At 41.6% G+C, this 15,998-nt stretch overlaps 1 protein-coding gene across 3 annotated transcripts; it reads left to right on the top strand.

Moving 5' to 3' along the window:
* The first annotated feature begins 3,769 nt into the window (after window positions 1-3,769).
* Window positions 3,770-12,646, top strand: LOC139634446 (protein NLRC3-like). 3 transcript variants are annotated; one of them, XM_071500908.1, is made up of 4 exons: window positions 3,770-4,658; window positions 5,535-5,657; window positions 6,106-7,732; window positions 7,906-12,646. In XM_071500908.1, exons 3-4 carry the CDS (start codon window positions 7,447-7,449, stop codon window positions 9,642-9,644), a joined length of 2,025 nt encoding a protein of 674 aa, XP_071357009.1. In that variant the 5' UTR covers window positions 3,770-4,658; window positions 5,535-5,657; window positions 6,106-7,446; the 3' UTR covers window positions 9,645-12,646. The 3 variants fall into 3 exon arrangements, with proteins under 3 accessions (XP_071357009.1, XP_071357007.1, XP_071357008.1); XM_071500906.1 differs by having other exon boundaries at window positions 5,535-5,600; XM_071500907.1 differs by lacking the exon at window positions 3,770-4,658 and adding an exon at window positions 4,683-5,173 and having other exon boundaries at window positions 5,535-5,600.
* Window positions 12,647-15,998: the final 3,352 nt, after the last annotated feature.

Raw genomic sequence — 15,998 nt, forward strand, 5'->3', positions numbered from 1 at the left:
CTCTTTCTCCCTCTCTTTCCCTCCCTCTTCCTCCCTCTCTCTGGTCCAGACCTGGACCAGGTTTATGCCCAGACTGTTTGAAAACAGGTCTCTAGATCTAGAGACAATGAGCTCAGTTAGCAACCTGCAGCTGTAAAAAGCCCCTGATAGAAGCTGATGGAGCAGGAAACACTCATCTTACCAGCGGTGGAAATATGATTAGTCAGTCAGTCAGTCAGGGACAGTCCAGATGATAACCGTGGCCCTATGATAAGCGTGGCCCTGCTGTTGCAGTCCAGCCAAAAATCCTAGTGTTAAGTGCAGTCAGATTAATTTCCTATATCCTTATAAACTCTCCTGGTGAATCCTATTCCAGTATCTTACAAATCTGACTGAGAGGATATAAGGTTTTTTTTCATTCATTTATTAATAAACTTCAAAGAAGAAGAAGAAAAAGAACTGAAAATGTTCAGTGAGCTCGGACTCACTTCATTCAGCAGAAGAAGGGAAACTGAAGGCTGAGGCAGGTGAGCGTTAACACAACATCATTATTATTTAACTGTCCAAGTCTCTGAGTCAGTTTGTCCCTGTGGACTGTGGAGGGAAGAAGAGTCACAGTGAACTTCACACACAGAGAGACTGAGAGAAAAAGAGAGAACAACATGAGGTGTGGTATTTCCTGCTCTCTCTGTCACTATCAACAGTTTGATTCAACGTTGTTATGAGCTGAATAATACACATGAAAACTGACCAGGTGGAGTTTATTACACTGTATACTCTGTTAGTATACAGTGCTACCTCACAGTCAGTGTTACTGGTTTCCCTCTCAGACTGACTGAAGTCCTGAGGATGAGTGATTGTGTGGAGGAAGATGAGGGCACAGCAGAGTCTCCAGGATCTGACCAGTCCAAAGACCTTGATCCTCCAGACTACAGTCTTGAACCTGGACCCTCAGACTCACAGTAAGAGACCTGCTACAACCCTGTGAACCTCCAAACTGTCTCTGTAACAGTCTTTAGTGTGTCAAGCTCCTGCTGATGACATCACTTCCTGTCACAGCTACCGTGGTGTTGCAGAAAACGTCTTCTTCCTGGTTCTCCTGACATCTCAGTGTATTAATACTGACTGCTGAGGAGTTTGTTTTGGGCGAAATGGTCCTATCAAAGAACAAAACTTTTTCTTGTGCATATTTTTACTGGAGCTGATGAACGAGACAGATTTACAGATGTCAGTGATTAAAGGGCTGTGGTGGAGCAGAGAAGCAGCCACAGAAGAAGAGAGCAATACAAGGGGGTAGGTTTGGTCTCAACACTGGTAGATACTCAACAACCCCACCTCCCTCCAAAACAAAGAGGACTTTTTAATGCTGTCAACCAACTGGTTTATTAACATATAGGATCAGTATTTACATTAAGAAATTTATTTACATTTAAATAAAACTATTCAGATCAGAGACTAAAACTATATGAAATTATCCTGTGTTATGATAACTTACAAAGTGACATCGGAATAGGTTCACTATGGTTACTTTGCATGTAAGTTATTAATTTACAATTAATCCATAAAAGCACATGTTTAATCGTTTCATCATTTTAAAAAGTGAAAGCCTGAAGGTCCAGCTGCTTCTCCCTCAACCTGCTGCTTCTTTACTGGATTTCTGAGTTTCTTATATGTGTAATGAAATGATGAACTGATGAATAAGATACACACAAACATAGGCTTACACTTGGAGTCCTGTCATTTTGAATATTGAGTGAATAGTATCTTATCAAAGCACTGTGGTGTGAATACTACTTTTAATTTATAATGTGAATCGTTGAAGGGCACCATCCCCCGATTGTGGAGAAACTAAGAGATTCATTAATTTATAAATCAATTAATCAGTCTGATATCAGAAGCAGTGACTTCATTGATCTCCAATGTCTACTTCAAAGGAACAGACAGGACAACGGCTGGGTCAAATTAAAGATGTTTATTAACTAATCGCTAACACAGATGAAATGTAATCAGTGATGACCATGAAGATGTCGCTGTAACAGATGGTCACTGCATCTCTTAGCTTAGTAACAGGAGGAGCTGGGTGATGGGGACAGAGGATGAAGTTAGGCTATGTGGAGCAGACTTATTGTCAGCGGTTACCTAAATATTTACCACTAAAACTGTAAGCTAAAGGTTTATTTCATCATCAACCCAGTCTAACCCAGGAGGAGACGGGACCCAAAGCAGCTGATGTTGCAGTCGGTGATCTTTGACAACAGACTCTTGGTGTTGTCTGTTACCAAGGTGACAGGTTTTTCCTGTGTCTCAGTGGTTTCAGCTTTGGTGAAGTCTGCCAGCAGACTTTCCTTCTTGGGGTCTTGAGGACTTGTCAGTCACTCCTGGGCTGGCATGTAGCCAGTTGATGACAGAATAAACTTTTTCAGTTGTTTAACTTTTGTTAGATAACTTTAGAAGGAGTTAGTGTTGGCCGAGTGATGCAACAACCTTCAAAAATCTTCTAAACAAAAATCAATCTTTTAATTGAGAGAAAAACTACAAAAATGTTCTAAGGCACATTTATTTGTGTGATTCAAAATCAGTTGGTTTTGGTTTGTCAAAGCAATAAAACAAAAATGACATATAAAGGAAAACTTTCTCTGAAAGTCAGTAGTGAGGAGAACAAAGAACACAAAGTGAAAAGACACAAGGTCAAGATTAAAGTAAGAACATAGGAGCGCGAGTGATAAAGCGTGAGAGAGTAAGCAACAGGAAACAAGAGTAAGAGCGTGCACCAGGGGATCCAGCTCTTTCACCCTCTGGGTGTGTGTCGTGGGGGGGCCTTGTTGGTTGCCACCTCCCATTAGACTTTTCCCTCTTTTTCTTAGTGTCAAGCATAGAGGAGAATCATTTTTTAATAAACTTTGAATTATTACATTTAGTTTTATGGGCAAATATTGTGTGTCCTCCTTCCACCATGGACAATTTACATTCAACAGGTTGATATCCTCATGGAACTACATTACTATTACTGGAAGAAGGGGAATGAAACGCACAAGGTCTATAATGATAATAAACAAAAACAGTACATTAATTAAACAGTTTCTAATGCTACTAATAAAGGAATGAGATTATAATGTCAAATCTTAATAATAAAATAACACACTAATAAAAACACATCTATTTCCTGGAAGATACTGAGTCAGGAGTGGTCCCTAGGTGGCAGTATTGTGATGTAGGGTTTATTTACATCAGCCCTGGTAAAACACATCTCTACCCCCCTTTAAATTAGAAATGTGGATTTTGGACTAATCTCCATGAAAATCTTTCCAGTGTAATAATAACTGTGTTACATAGTGATTACACGTTTATTTTGTGCATTAAGACGTTTCATGTTGCTTTTTAGTTGCTTTTCAACCATCAATCCAAGATCAGTTTTAAATAAACTCAGCAACTCCACAGTGGAAAGGCTCCCAGATAGCATTCATTTCCAGGCCTAATCTGGGCCAACTGTGGCACAGACAACTCAGTTCTGGTAATTATATATATAGTTTTATAACTATATATTGTTCAGTTAAATAATGTTAATTTTAAGGTCAAATGTATAGACCTATTAATATATACTGTAATTTAATGTAAAGTCCTCCTAAATATGGGTCTAATTTGACACTTAAGTGAAATTTGTGAGTTGTTGAATGAAATAAATACACATACCTAGTTCGTTTTTTAAACCGAGTCCTCTTTAACAGGTAGAACATAAACTGAAGACTCATTACAGCCACAAAAGCTACTTTATTTGATACAACATTTTTGAATTTTGAATTTCCCCATGGGCATAAATAGTATTTATTATTTTAACATCACTGTGCTCAGTGAATGGCACAGTCAGAACGGTACATTCACCTTAATGCATCGATCATTTAGGATGTGTTAATACATTTTGCCAAGGGTTTTTTTTTCCAACCTCATCAAATCCCATTTTATATAATACATTATGTACACAAAATAGTTACACCTTAAGGATAAACATGTTTTTTTTCCCCCATTAAAGCCAATAAAATGTTTGATTTCATTGTCTCTCTGACATTACTACAGTGGTGACTGCATTATTAGTTTTTCAGTCTCAAGTCCTGCCTCCAGAAGTGTATTTTTTTTTTTCTGTCCTTGACAGAATGAAGTCATATTTGGCTGATGGAGCAAATAGAGTCATTTTCATGGTTTTCAGGAGGGGCATTGCTGCTTTATTATTGAGCACCTGTAGGCCATTGGAATAAATGACATTCAAAGTCAATAGAGTTTGTGTTTGCCTATATGTGATTGTATGTCCATATAAGCTGAGAGCCAGTGGTTCTCATGTTATATTTCTCCCTTTAGTATTTAGTATATGGAAAATAATACATAAAAACAGCAGCATTATGCAAACAAAGTGGGATTTAAAGGGTTACAATCCTGAAAATGAATAAGTATTTAGCAGGTATGATGAAGACTTATGATTGTTACCAAAAATTAACTCAGTGAATGTGGAAAATTATCGTATTTTTATTGTCCTCAGTAGAGGGGTTAAGAACGTCCGAGACCGTGGCGTTAAAATAAAACGCACACTGCGCATGCTCTGAAGCTCACTCCATGAACTTGGAAGAAGGGAAACAAGAGTGGCGCGAAAGTGGAATGAAGAAAGGGGTGACAACTGAATAATTATCTGAGTAAGTATGTTTCTCTAATGCAGTCTGTGAAGTTGACATGTCAGTATGTGGTTAGAAAGTGACATTGATGGTGTTAGTTTACATTACTGTAGAAATATGGGCAATATGTGAGGACAGGGTAGCTAACGTTAGCTAGCTAATACATAATGCTAACTAGTAGGAAGACAGGGGAGTAGCTTCTTAACTGCGGAGTTATAGTTTAGCGGCCTCACCCGAAAGCCCCATTATTTCAGAGTTTTGTGGCGTGTGGGTCTTTTAAGTCCATCTGAAATGACAATTACTCCTGGGGGTGAAGGGAGGTAAGAGTGGCGCTTAGTCGGACACAGAGGGAGCTTGTCAGGAGTTGGGATGTGTTTGACTGACAGCGGTCAGCCCCGGAGCTGTCTGTGGTGGGGTATGAAAGACAGACTTAATATACTTGTGTTGTGCAGTTGTGTAGAAAAAAGGTCCTCATAATGTTTGGCGCCACTACTGTTTTAGCAGCAGTGTGCAGGCTAACGGCTAATGTTCAACAGGTGAGTGAGTGGGGCAATCTAGAGTGAGGGAGCGGTGGTGCTTTCACATTTCTGTGAATCATTGATGAGCCCTGTAAGAATTTGTGCTTTATTTGTGATGTACTTTTCCCACAGTTAATTGTTAAGTAGATGAACAGTAACTCTCTTCTGTATATTTAACTTTATGAATACAAATTGCACTTGCAACACAAAATTATTAATATATAATCATTGAAACTCACGGTATATTAGCCAGACCTGTATCAAACCCTGAGTTTGACATGTATTGACTGATCCAGTATTGTCAGGTTTTAATGTGCTAAAGACTGTAAACTAAAAGTGTGCTTGTTCTACTATTTTCTGTTTTCTTCTAAATGTACAGGAGGAGATAGCAAATGACAGATAGATGCAAGCACAACTGAAACTTCACTCAACCGATCTTCCTCAGGTGCACAGTCCAAACCAACAGCTTCATACATAGAGGAAACCAGGACCCTGGAACAAGGTTTTGCAGATCACTTGTAACTAATAGTATAAAGGCCACAGGTAGAAACAGATGAGTTTCAGCCTGAAGCCATCATCAGCATTTGTCTGTGTTTTGGTATTTGGTTATATATTGATAAGTATTTCATAGGTGATAAATTGCAGATCTCTTGGTAACTGGTCAGTGCTGCAGCAAATGTAATGATTCTGTGATTGCTCTAGTGGAGGCATCTGTGTGTTTAGGCTACAAGTCGACAGAGAAGAAACAAACGCTGAAACATGTCTGTTTCTTTCACCCTGGTACTATTATCTATTATAACAGTGACCTGCAAAACTATATCCCATAGTGCTGGTTTCTTCTGTGTTTAGTTAATTGGAGATCAGATTAACAACACAAGGCTCTGTGTTGGCATCATGCTCAGCCTCTGCATCAGTCTCACTTTAGCTTTGTTTCTGTTTCCTGCCTGCAGAGAGGATAACGACAGTCCACAGTGAACACCTTGATGGACAACATATGAGTTCTCTAGTGCCAGTTTTTTTTTAACATTGTGGCTGTGTGAGATTGTCCCATTTTGAACGCGACCCCTTCAGTCAAGTCTGGACTGATCAACCAGGGCAAGTGGCAAGTTTTTTCATAATGTTTATTCATAACATTATGGATTACCCTTCATATTTATTGACTTGCACTGTTTTTTCATGATCTCAACACTGCTTTGTGAGTATACTGGACAAGTTATTGGATCAGTTCAGTCTGTTTTTCACAGAGAATGTGGAAATGTAAAAACAGTTTCTTAAAGTTTATCAACGATTGTGTGCATCTTTGTTTACAGTGGGCTTATTTATTTCCTTTGTAGTTTACAATAAGCATTTGTTGACTGTAAAATCTGTGCCAACCAACTGTATTGCTTTATGTGTTGTACTGTATTTTTTATAAAGGAACTCTGGAAACCACAGCTGCTGGTAATTTACTGTTAAGTTTAACTTTGCAATAAAATACTATAATATATCATACAGTTGTACTGTGTTTATCACTGAGATACACTGTAATTAGGTTTACAGTATATCTGTTGTTTGTAGAATAGCTTACATGCTGATGAAATGTGAAAATAAATTCTACCAACCTCATGAATCTAAAATATGACATTCCCAGCAGCCACAACAGGACCAGATGTGGGCCACCTCTCACAAATGGTATGGCCCACATCTGGGTCAGATGTCCTAGAGAGTGACTGACTGAAGTGTGGGCCACAACTGGACCAGATGTCATTTGCTATCTGGATATGGTGATGTTTCATTTTCAGTCAGTGTGGCTGTTGGCTGGTTAGTTTACTACCTGTTACTGACACTCTGGGTGGTGAAAAAGCTCCTGATGTCTCTTTGTTTGGTGGCATGATATCTACAAAGTAGAAAACCTGTTGGCATGGACAACATTAAGTTGTGTGTGCTGTGCTGTGCAGGTAACAGAGGAAAGGGAGTCATTTGAAATATTACATTTTTGCCCATGTTTCAGGTCTGGACTGACACTGTAGCCAGGCTGACAGTCATAGCTCTATTGAGCCGTCTGTTCCTTTAACTACCAGCAGTAATGACATCATGAGCTTCTTTACAAGTAAAATTGTAACTATTAGAGAAAAAAATCACCATCTCCTCCCGACAACTGACTCATGTACTGTCCAGGTCAGCAGCCTCAGAGTCAACTGTAAGGCCTGATTTATATTTAGACTGGTTCTCTCCTGTAGATCTCTCTGAACTTCAACAGTTTCTTCACTTAAGGCACACCCTCTTGAGGTGTGCATCCAATTGGAACAGAGATGTGGACCTGTGACTGTGATATGTTAGTGATGAAGAAATGTCTTCACAGAGGGAGGAAGAGGAGCGGTGTCTCTGTGGAGGAGCAGCTGTCCTGCTGTGCTCTGTGTCAGGACGTCCTGAAGGATCCAGTCTCTACCAGCTGTGGACACTGGTTCTGCAGACAGTGCTTCACCTCATACTGGGACCAGTCTGGGTCTTCAGGAGACCCCTCCTGTCCCCAGTGTGGAAAAAGACTCAGAACCAGACCTGGACCGCAGACAGCCAGTCAGAGCAGTACTGTACAAAGTGAGACTGAGCATGTGTCTGCTGATATCAGATAATCATTTCAGATGATTATAAATACCACAATATGAAAAAGCTTTTCTTTGCTGCTCTTAAGTTTTTCTGTAGCTGATGAAAATAATCAGCAGATTCTCAGATTCTCTGTCTTCAGTCTGACATTGTCTCTTCTCTTTCAGCAGATAGTGGTCTGCAGGAGGTTTTAGATCAACATAAGATCAGTCTGAGGAGCAGATGTGAACGTGTGACTGAAGGAAGTGATGGAACAGGAAGTGGAACCCTCCTCAACAGGATCTACACTGAGCTCTACATCACAGAGGGACAGAGTGACGAGGTTAATACCCAACATGAGGTGAGGCAGCTGGAGACAGCTTCCAAGATGAAGACCCTCCATGACACTCCAATCAAGTGTCAGGACATCTTTAAAGCCTTACCTGACCAACAGAGACCCATCAGAGTGGTTCTGACCAACGGCGTCGCTGGCATTGGAAAAACCTTCTCAGTGCAGAAGTTCAGTCTGGACTGGGCAGAGGGCTTGGAGAACCAAGATGTCAGTCTGCTGGTTCTGCTTTCGTTCAGGGAGCTGAACCTGATCAGAGAGCAGCAGTACAGTCTTCTCAGGCTGCTCCATGTTTTCCATCCAACATTACAGAAGGTCACAGCAGAGCAGCTGGCTGTCTGTAAAGTTGTGTTCATCTTGGACGGCCTGGATGAAAGCAGACTTTCACTGGATTTCACCAACAGGGAGGTTGTGTCTGATGTCAGACAGACGTCATCAGTCAACCTGCTGCTGACAAACCTCATCCAGGGGAATCTGCTTCCCTCGGCTCTGGTCTGGATCACTTCTAGACCTGCAGCAGCCAATCAGATCCCTCCTACATGTGTTGACAGGGTAACAGAAGTACGAGGCTTCACTGACGCCCAGAAGGAGGAGTACTTCAGGAGGAGATCCAGTGATGAAGAGCTGTCCAGCAGAATCATCTCACACATCAAGAAGTCCAGGAGCCTCCACATCATGTGTCAAGTCCCAGTCTTCTGCTGGATCACTGCTACAGTTCTGGAGCACATGTTGACTACAGAGCAGAGAGGAGAGCTGCCCCAGACCCTGACTGACCTGTTCTCACACTTCCTGCTGGTTCAGACAAAGAGGAAGAAGCTCAAGTATGATGAGGGACATGAGATGAGTCCACAGGAGCTGATGGAGGCTGACAGGGAAGTTCTTCTGAAGCTGGGGAGGCTGGCGTTTGAACATCTACAGAAAGGAAACATCATGTTCTACCAAGAAGACCTGGAGCAGTGTGGTCTGGATGTCACAGAGGCCTCGGTGTACTCAGGACTCTTTACTGAGATCTTCAAAAGAGAGAGTGTGATCTTCCAGAAAACAGTCTACTGCTTTGTTCATCTGAGCATTCAGGAGTTTCTGGCTGCAGTCTACATGTTCCACTGTTACACCAACAGGAAGAGAAAGGTCCTGAAGAACTTCCTGAAGGTAAAAAATGTTGATTCAACCTTGTATGTCTTCCTAAGAGCAGCCATGGAGAAATCTCTCAGAAGTAAAAATGGTCACCTGGACCTGTTTGTTCGCTTCCTTCACGGACTCTCTCTGGAGTCCAGCCATAGACTCCTAGGAGGTCTGCTGGGTCAGAGAGAAAACAGTCCAGAAACCATCCAGAGAGCCATCAACAACCTGAAGAAGATGAATAGTGGTAAAATCTCTCCTGACAGAAGCATCAACATCTTCCACTGTCTGATGGAGATGAAGGACCACTCAGTTCATCAGGAGATCCAAGAGTTCCTGAAGTCAGAGACCAGATCAGAGCAGAGACTCTCTGAGATCCACTGCTCAGCTCTGGCCTACATGCTGCAGCTGTCAGAGGAGGTTCTGGATGAGTTGGACAACTGCTTTTCTAATTTGTGATTGTAGTTTTGTTTATGGAATCTTAAATAAACCTACTGTGATTAAAGTGTACTGAGAGCATTTTCTATGAACTACAGAAGTATTGCCTGGGTTTTTCTACATTTACCATACACCTTGTGATGACTTTGACAGTACAGTTTGGTGAATGATGTTGTTACTATTGTCAAAATTTATACCAGATATACCATACCATACCACTTCATAGCATAAAACCATCAACAAACTTAGACCAAGAGATTCCTAAATACTTTTATTGCAGCTTTAAAAATAATCAATTTTAACAATATCATTAACCATCAACAACACTGGAAAGGTACAGTGCATCCAGAAAGTTTTCGCAGTGCTTCACTTTTTCCACATTTTGTTGTGTATGCCTTATTCCAAAATGGATTAAATTAATTTTCTACCTCAAAATGCTACACACAATACCCTGTAATGACAAAGTGAAAAAAGTTTGCTTGAAATTTTTGCAAATATATTAAGAAAAAAACAAACAAACAAAACATGTACATAAGTATTCACAGCCTTTGCCGTGACACTCAAAAGTGAGCTCAGGTGCTTGATCGGAATCCACCTGTGGTAAATTCAGTTGACTGGACATGATTTGGAAAGGCACACACCTGTCTATATAAGGTCCCATAGTTGACAGTGCATGTCAGAGCACAAACCAAGGCCATGAAGTCCAAGGAACTGTCTGTAGACCTCCAAGACAGGATTGTATAGAGGCACAGATCTGGGAAAGGGTACAGAAATATTTCTGCAGCATTGAAGGTCTCAATGAACACAGTGGCCTCCATCATCTGTAAATGGAAGAAGTTTGGAACCACCAGGACTCTTCCTAGAGCTGGCTGCCTGGCCAATCTGAGCGATCAGGGCAGAAGGGCTTTAGTCAGGGAGCTGACCAAGAACCTGATGGTCACTCTGACAGTGCTCCAGCGTTGCTCTGTGGAGAGAGGAGAACCTTCCAGAAGGACAACCGTTTCTGCAGCACTCCACCAATCAGGCCTGTATGGTAGAGTGGCCAGACAGAAGCCACTCCTCAGTAAAAGGCACATGACAGCCCGCCTGGAGTTTGCCAAAAGGCACCTGAAGGACTCTCAGACCATGAGAAACAAAATTCTCTGGTCTGATGGAACAAAGATTGAACTCTTTGGCCTGAATGCCAAGCGTCATGTCTGGAGGAAACCAGGCACCGCTCATCACCTGGCCAATACCATCCCTTCAGTGAAGCATGGTGGTGGCAGCATCATGCTGTGGGATGTTTTTCAGCATCAGGAACTGGGAGACTCAGTCAGGGTCGAGGGAAAGATGAATGCAGCAATGTACAGAGACATCCTTGATGATAACCTGCTCCAGAGTGCTCTGGACCTCAGACTGTGGCGAAGGTTCATCTACCAACAGGACACTGACCCTAAGCACACAGCCAAGATAACAAAGGAGTGGCTTCAGGACAACTCTGTGAATGTCCTTGAGTCCGATTGAACATCTCTGAAAATGGCTGTGCATCAATGCTCCCCATCCAACCTGATGGAGCTTGAGAGGTTCTGCAAAGAAGAATGGGAGAAACTGCCCAAAAATAGGTGTGCCAAGCTTGTAGCATCATACTCAAAAAGACTTGAGGCTGTAATTGCTGCCAAAGGTGCTTCAACAAAGTATTGAGCAAAGGCTGTGAATACTTATGTACATGTTATATTTTTGTTTTTTATTTGTAATAAATTTGCAAAAGTTTCAAGCAAACTTTTTTTACTTTGTCATTATGGGGTATTGTGTGTAGAATTTTGAGGTAAAAAGTGAATTTAATCCATTTTGGAATTAGCCTGTAACATAACAAAATGTGGAAAAAGTGAAGCGCTGTGAATACTTTCCAGATGCACTATATAAAATATGAAGAGGCAATTAAATCCTTTCTATATATGCATATGCAAATCAAACAATAAATGCAAGGACTAAGCCTTAACCAGAACACAGTGGTTCTTCATCCTGTTACTACAGAGTTAAATATGATCACAGTTCAATCATCAGTGCTGTCGTCTTCTCTGAAGTACTGTAGTGTTGCAGTACATGAAAATATTCTGATCATGTAGCTGTGTGTGCTGCTCTTCCTCCATCTCCAGCTCCACCATGTGGTTCATGCTGCTGTCAGCTCCAACATTCATAAACCTTCAAATCCAGGACCTGTTCAGACTCTGAGGACCCAGAGTCCCTCAAAGCAAACACAGCCTGTAGCTCTTTAAGAAATCAAACACGTTTTCCAGAGCTTCAACCAAATGTTTGTAAAAATCAGTTTATAAATATGTTGGTGATAAAATTATTGATGACAGATGACGAACAGGAGACAGAGTTTCAGTACTCACAGGTTTTGTCTCTGGAAGCTTTAATCACCCTGTTGTCGACCCTGTAGAGACAAACACAACCACAACAGTTACAGAGTGAGTGGAATGTAATCAGTATTAACTGATCCTGTATCAATAACCCTGATCAGTGGGTTAGTCTCACTTTTATGCAGGGTACCATGGTGTCACCATGGTAACCAGCTCTGGACCAGGTTAGGTTTAAAACATCACATCAAAATTTAAAGACAAGCAGCCTCTCAACCAATCAGATCTCTAGAAACCTGAAGGCACCACTTCTACAGGAAGATTCTCTGGATTATAAATAAATTGGGCTTTTTCCCAGTATCACCTGCTCTGAAGTTCAACACAACAGTTGGAAAAACCTCTTCTGGAAACTGAAAGACTTCCAACCAGACTGGATTCAGTGACTTGCAGGAATAAAAGACTTTACTTTCACCACACGTCCTCCAGCACTGAGAGCTTCATCTTTATATTTAGAAATGTCAGGACATGAGGCGACTCGATAGCCGAGGGGTTAGGGTGTGTTACACATGGGTACCAGTCCTTGGTTCAACTCCAGGCCGTCAGGACTCTTTGATGTCATTCCTCTTCTCTCCATGTTTCCTGTCTCTCTACACTGTCCTATTAAATGAAGGCATAAAAATAAAACAGGACATGTCAGGAAATATCTCATTTATTTCACAAGAAAGTTCATGAATCATCTGTATTTTTTGTTCCCAATTCTTTTTCCCATTTTCTCTTAATAGTACCAATTTCAGCTTCTTCTTTCCTCTGTAAGATCTTATATACGTTGCCTTTTACCGACAGTTAGATGGTGCTGCTGCTACCTGGCTCATCATCAGGTGACTCTCTTCATCACTGGAAGTTTCGGCACTTGTCACAACCTCCTCTGAAGGGTGCAGCAGCCGGGTTGATCAGGCCCGACCTGAGCTTGGTGGTTTGACCATTGCTCCTCTCCCATGTAGACACAGCCATTGTGACTCTTCCTCCAACTCTTCCACTGTGCTACAGATCTTCCTCTGCTGTCGTCCTCTGATACCCACCATCTTCAAAGCTCTCCAGAGGAACTGTACTGGGAAACCTCTTGATCTGACCTCCATGTGCAGACACTTTGCTCTCCACCTCTTCTCAGGGCAGACCCCCACCAGCGGCTGGAATTTGAGCAGCCTCCTCCATCCACTCTTCCCTTGGTGCTGTCAGCTCTTTATGATGATAGTCTTAGCTTTTCTGGACCGGATCCTGTGGGAAGGTGAGGCAGCGATTGATGACAGTTCTCAGTCTTTTTGCTTTTCATTGACTGAGGGGCCTTTTTTTCCTCTCCTGACAAAGGTGATAAGCTGCAGCCTCTTGTTGAGGTCCCTGCATTTCCCTGCAGTTTCCTCCACAAATGCTGCCAGTGTTGTTAGTACCTTGTCATGTCTCTAGCTTCTGAATCTTGAAGAATCTTCTCTATCTGAACCTTGATGTGGGTAGAAGAAAACTCGCCTTTGTGCCATTTTATTTACTTTTCATACGAATTTTTTCTCATCTTGACAGCGCTAGCATTAACCTAGCAACCATCCTCGTTCCCGAGGCACAGCACGACCGCGGATAGAGTGCACGTACACAGTGGTGACGTCACTCAGAGAAAAAAGACTTTCCTGAGCTTTTTCTGGGCTTTGAAAAACTTTTACAAAGATTAAAACCCCATGGCTTAAAAATGTAGAACAGAAAGATTGATATTGCGCTGTATGCACAGCTGGAGGTGTCCTGTTAAAAGTTTTACAGGCCTCTTTTTTACTTTTGCGGTCTATGGGAAAAATGCTTTTTGGGCCGCAGGGGGATTTTCCGCTGCAATACCACGAGTGGCCACTGGGAAATATTGGCTGCAAGGCTGAGCGGTGGCGCCATATCCAGGTCTTATAATACATCCATTGGCTAAAATAACTCATTGTCGTAGGCTAATTGCTTCGTCAGAATTTAGTGATTTATAAAAAGAATATTGTGTTTGTGTCATGTTAACGCGTTAACCGCAGTGGGAGAACCTAGGCTAAACTAACTCATTGTTGTAGGCTAATTGCTTCGTCAAAACTTAGTGAGTAAAAAAAAGTTTGCTTATCACAGATTACTTGTTTCACTTCTAGCCTACAACTGAGGTCATGAGTTTGGGGGTGATTATGTTTTCTGTCACACAGAAACATACTGTCACACAGTGGAAGCAGTGCGCTGCAGGCATATACAGCACGCGCATCCTTTATTTTAATAAGTACCGATACTAAAAAAATGGGATATCGTACAGTTTTTTTGCGTCAGTGTAGTATCAGTGCACCGTGCAACACTACTCCTGATTGGACTGAGTCCAGTCTTAGACTGAAGTGTTTTTGACAGTCCTGTCAGTATGTCTGTGCACTGGGCTGCTGGGTTATAATCCTGTATTACATGTCGCTTTATCATTTTACAGATTTCTCTTGTTAAAGTTAAAGATTTCAAGCAAACTGGAATTAAAATCCACAAACACGAGTTATCTAAGATTTAGTTTTAGATGTTTGGAGGTTTTTGTTTCATGTGATAAATAACAGTGGAACACAGTTCATTGCATTAAACCTTTTGATTATTATATTTAGATAATTTTATATGTTATTTTTGCATCAGTTTGCATCAGTTTTGGAGGAATATCCATGTTAAGGTTATGATGGGTTTAAAACTTACTGCCCAGCATCTTACATTTAGTTCAGTTGAGCTGGTTTTATACGCTGAAGGACTGAGGACTGAGGAGCATGAGCCTGGGGGAAGTGAGAAGCGTCTGGAGACGGGGACGGAGGGGCAGACTGAGCAAAAGAAAAACAACCGAGGTCGTCGTGGTGACGATATAAGCCTGAGGTCAAATCTAATGAAGAGCATGGTCAGTGAACAATGAGTTGATCATAATGCAGATCTGCAGTCTGTCCCTCATCACCTGCTTTCCAGCTCCTTTGGTTTGTGTCTCTCTCTGCCTGTAACATTGTCATCAGTGAACATCCTGCTGCCTTTAAGTTCCTCCCTCTCTTCAGAGCAGAGGACCGTGGCCTGTCAGCTCACTCTTTACACTTTCCTCTGTGATGTGCATGTTCAGCTTCAGTTGTTTGACTTCGGGTTCTGTGGCTTGCCATGACTCACTCCTTTCTCCAGGTACTTCATCAATGATGATGTTTTTCCTGGCATGGTGGAAAATGTTGAGGCTTTAAAAAGCTTTATTACATTTGATTTCAGATACCCAGTGCTTTTCTAATGTAAAGATGTTTGTGTTCATCATTTCACTCACTACAACTGAGTAAATGTGAGACTCAGTGTTTATCATGGGTTTCTGTCTGAAATGAATATGAAATGTGTCAAAGAGCTGCTGGGTCTTTATGGAGGCAGAGAGCAGAACTGGAGGATCAGCAGCTGCATTCAGAAAAACACATTCAGCCAAAAGTGGAAGAAAGTCATGACCTTCAGCAGAGATGCAACTGTGGTCAGAATGAAGCTGATATTTTTTCATGTTGTCTGTAAAGTTGTGTTTAAACAAAAAACAACACGTGACTTTTAATCGATTGATTTTCATGCTTTGTAAATGTTCTCAGTGAACGTGCAGCCTGCTGCAGGAGACGATCTGTGCTCAGAGGATCCATCATCATCAAATAAAGGTAAGAAAAGCTGTTGACACATCATGAGAATCAACAGGATTGTGATGGTTACGCCTCCTCGCCAGCGACAGTCAGAGCCGGAGACGTGATGTTTTCAGGTTGTCTGTCCTTCCCGTTCTTGTGAACGTGATATCTCAGAAACGCCTTGGTATCAACATTCATTAGGACTCGAGGATGAACTGATTAGAATTTGGTGGTCAAAGGTCAAAGGTCACGGTGACCTCATAATACACGTTTTTAGCCTCTTGAATGTTGTATCTCAAGACCACCTTGAGGGAATTTCATGACTTCTGGCACAAACATTCACTTGGACTCAAGGACAAACTGATTAGAAGCTGTTTTTAGTTTTTGGCCAT

The sequence above is a fragment of the Trachinotus anak genome, unplaced genomic scaffold (genome assembly GCF_046630095.1).
Source record: "Trachinotus anak isolate AG129_WGS33_773 ecotype Australia unplaced genomic scaffold, CSIRO_AGI_Tana_v1 ptg000016l, whole genome shotgun sequence".
In the NCBI taxonomy this organism is placed as follows: domain Eukaryota; kingdom Metazoa; phylum Chordata; class Actinopteri; order Carangiformes; family Carangidae; genus Trachinotus; species Trachinotus anak.

Excerpts from the sequence above, each read along its gene's own strand:
- LOC139634446 (XM_071500908.1), top strand. The coding sequence starts at position 7,447 with ATGTGGACCTGTGACTGTGATATGTTAGTGATGAAGAAATGTCTTCAC. Across the intron at positions 7,733-7,905 it reads TCAGAGCAGTACTGTACAAA|CAGATAGTGGTCTGCAGGAG; the intron begins GTGAGACTGAGC and ends CTTCTCTTTCAG.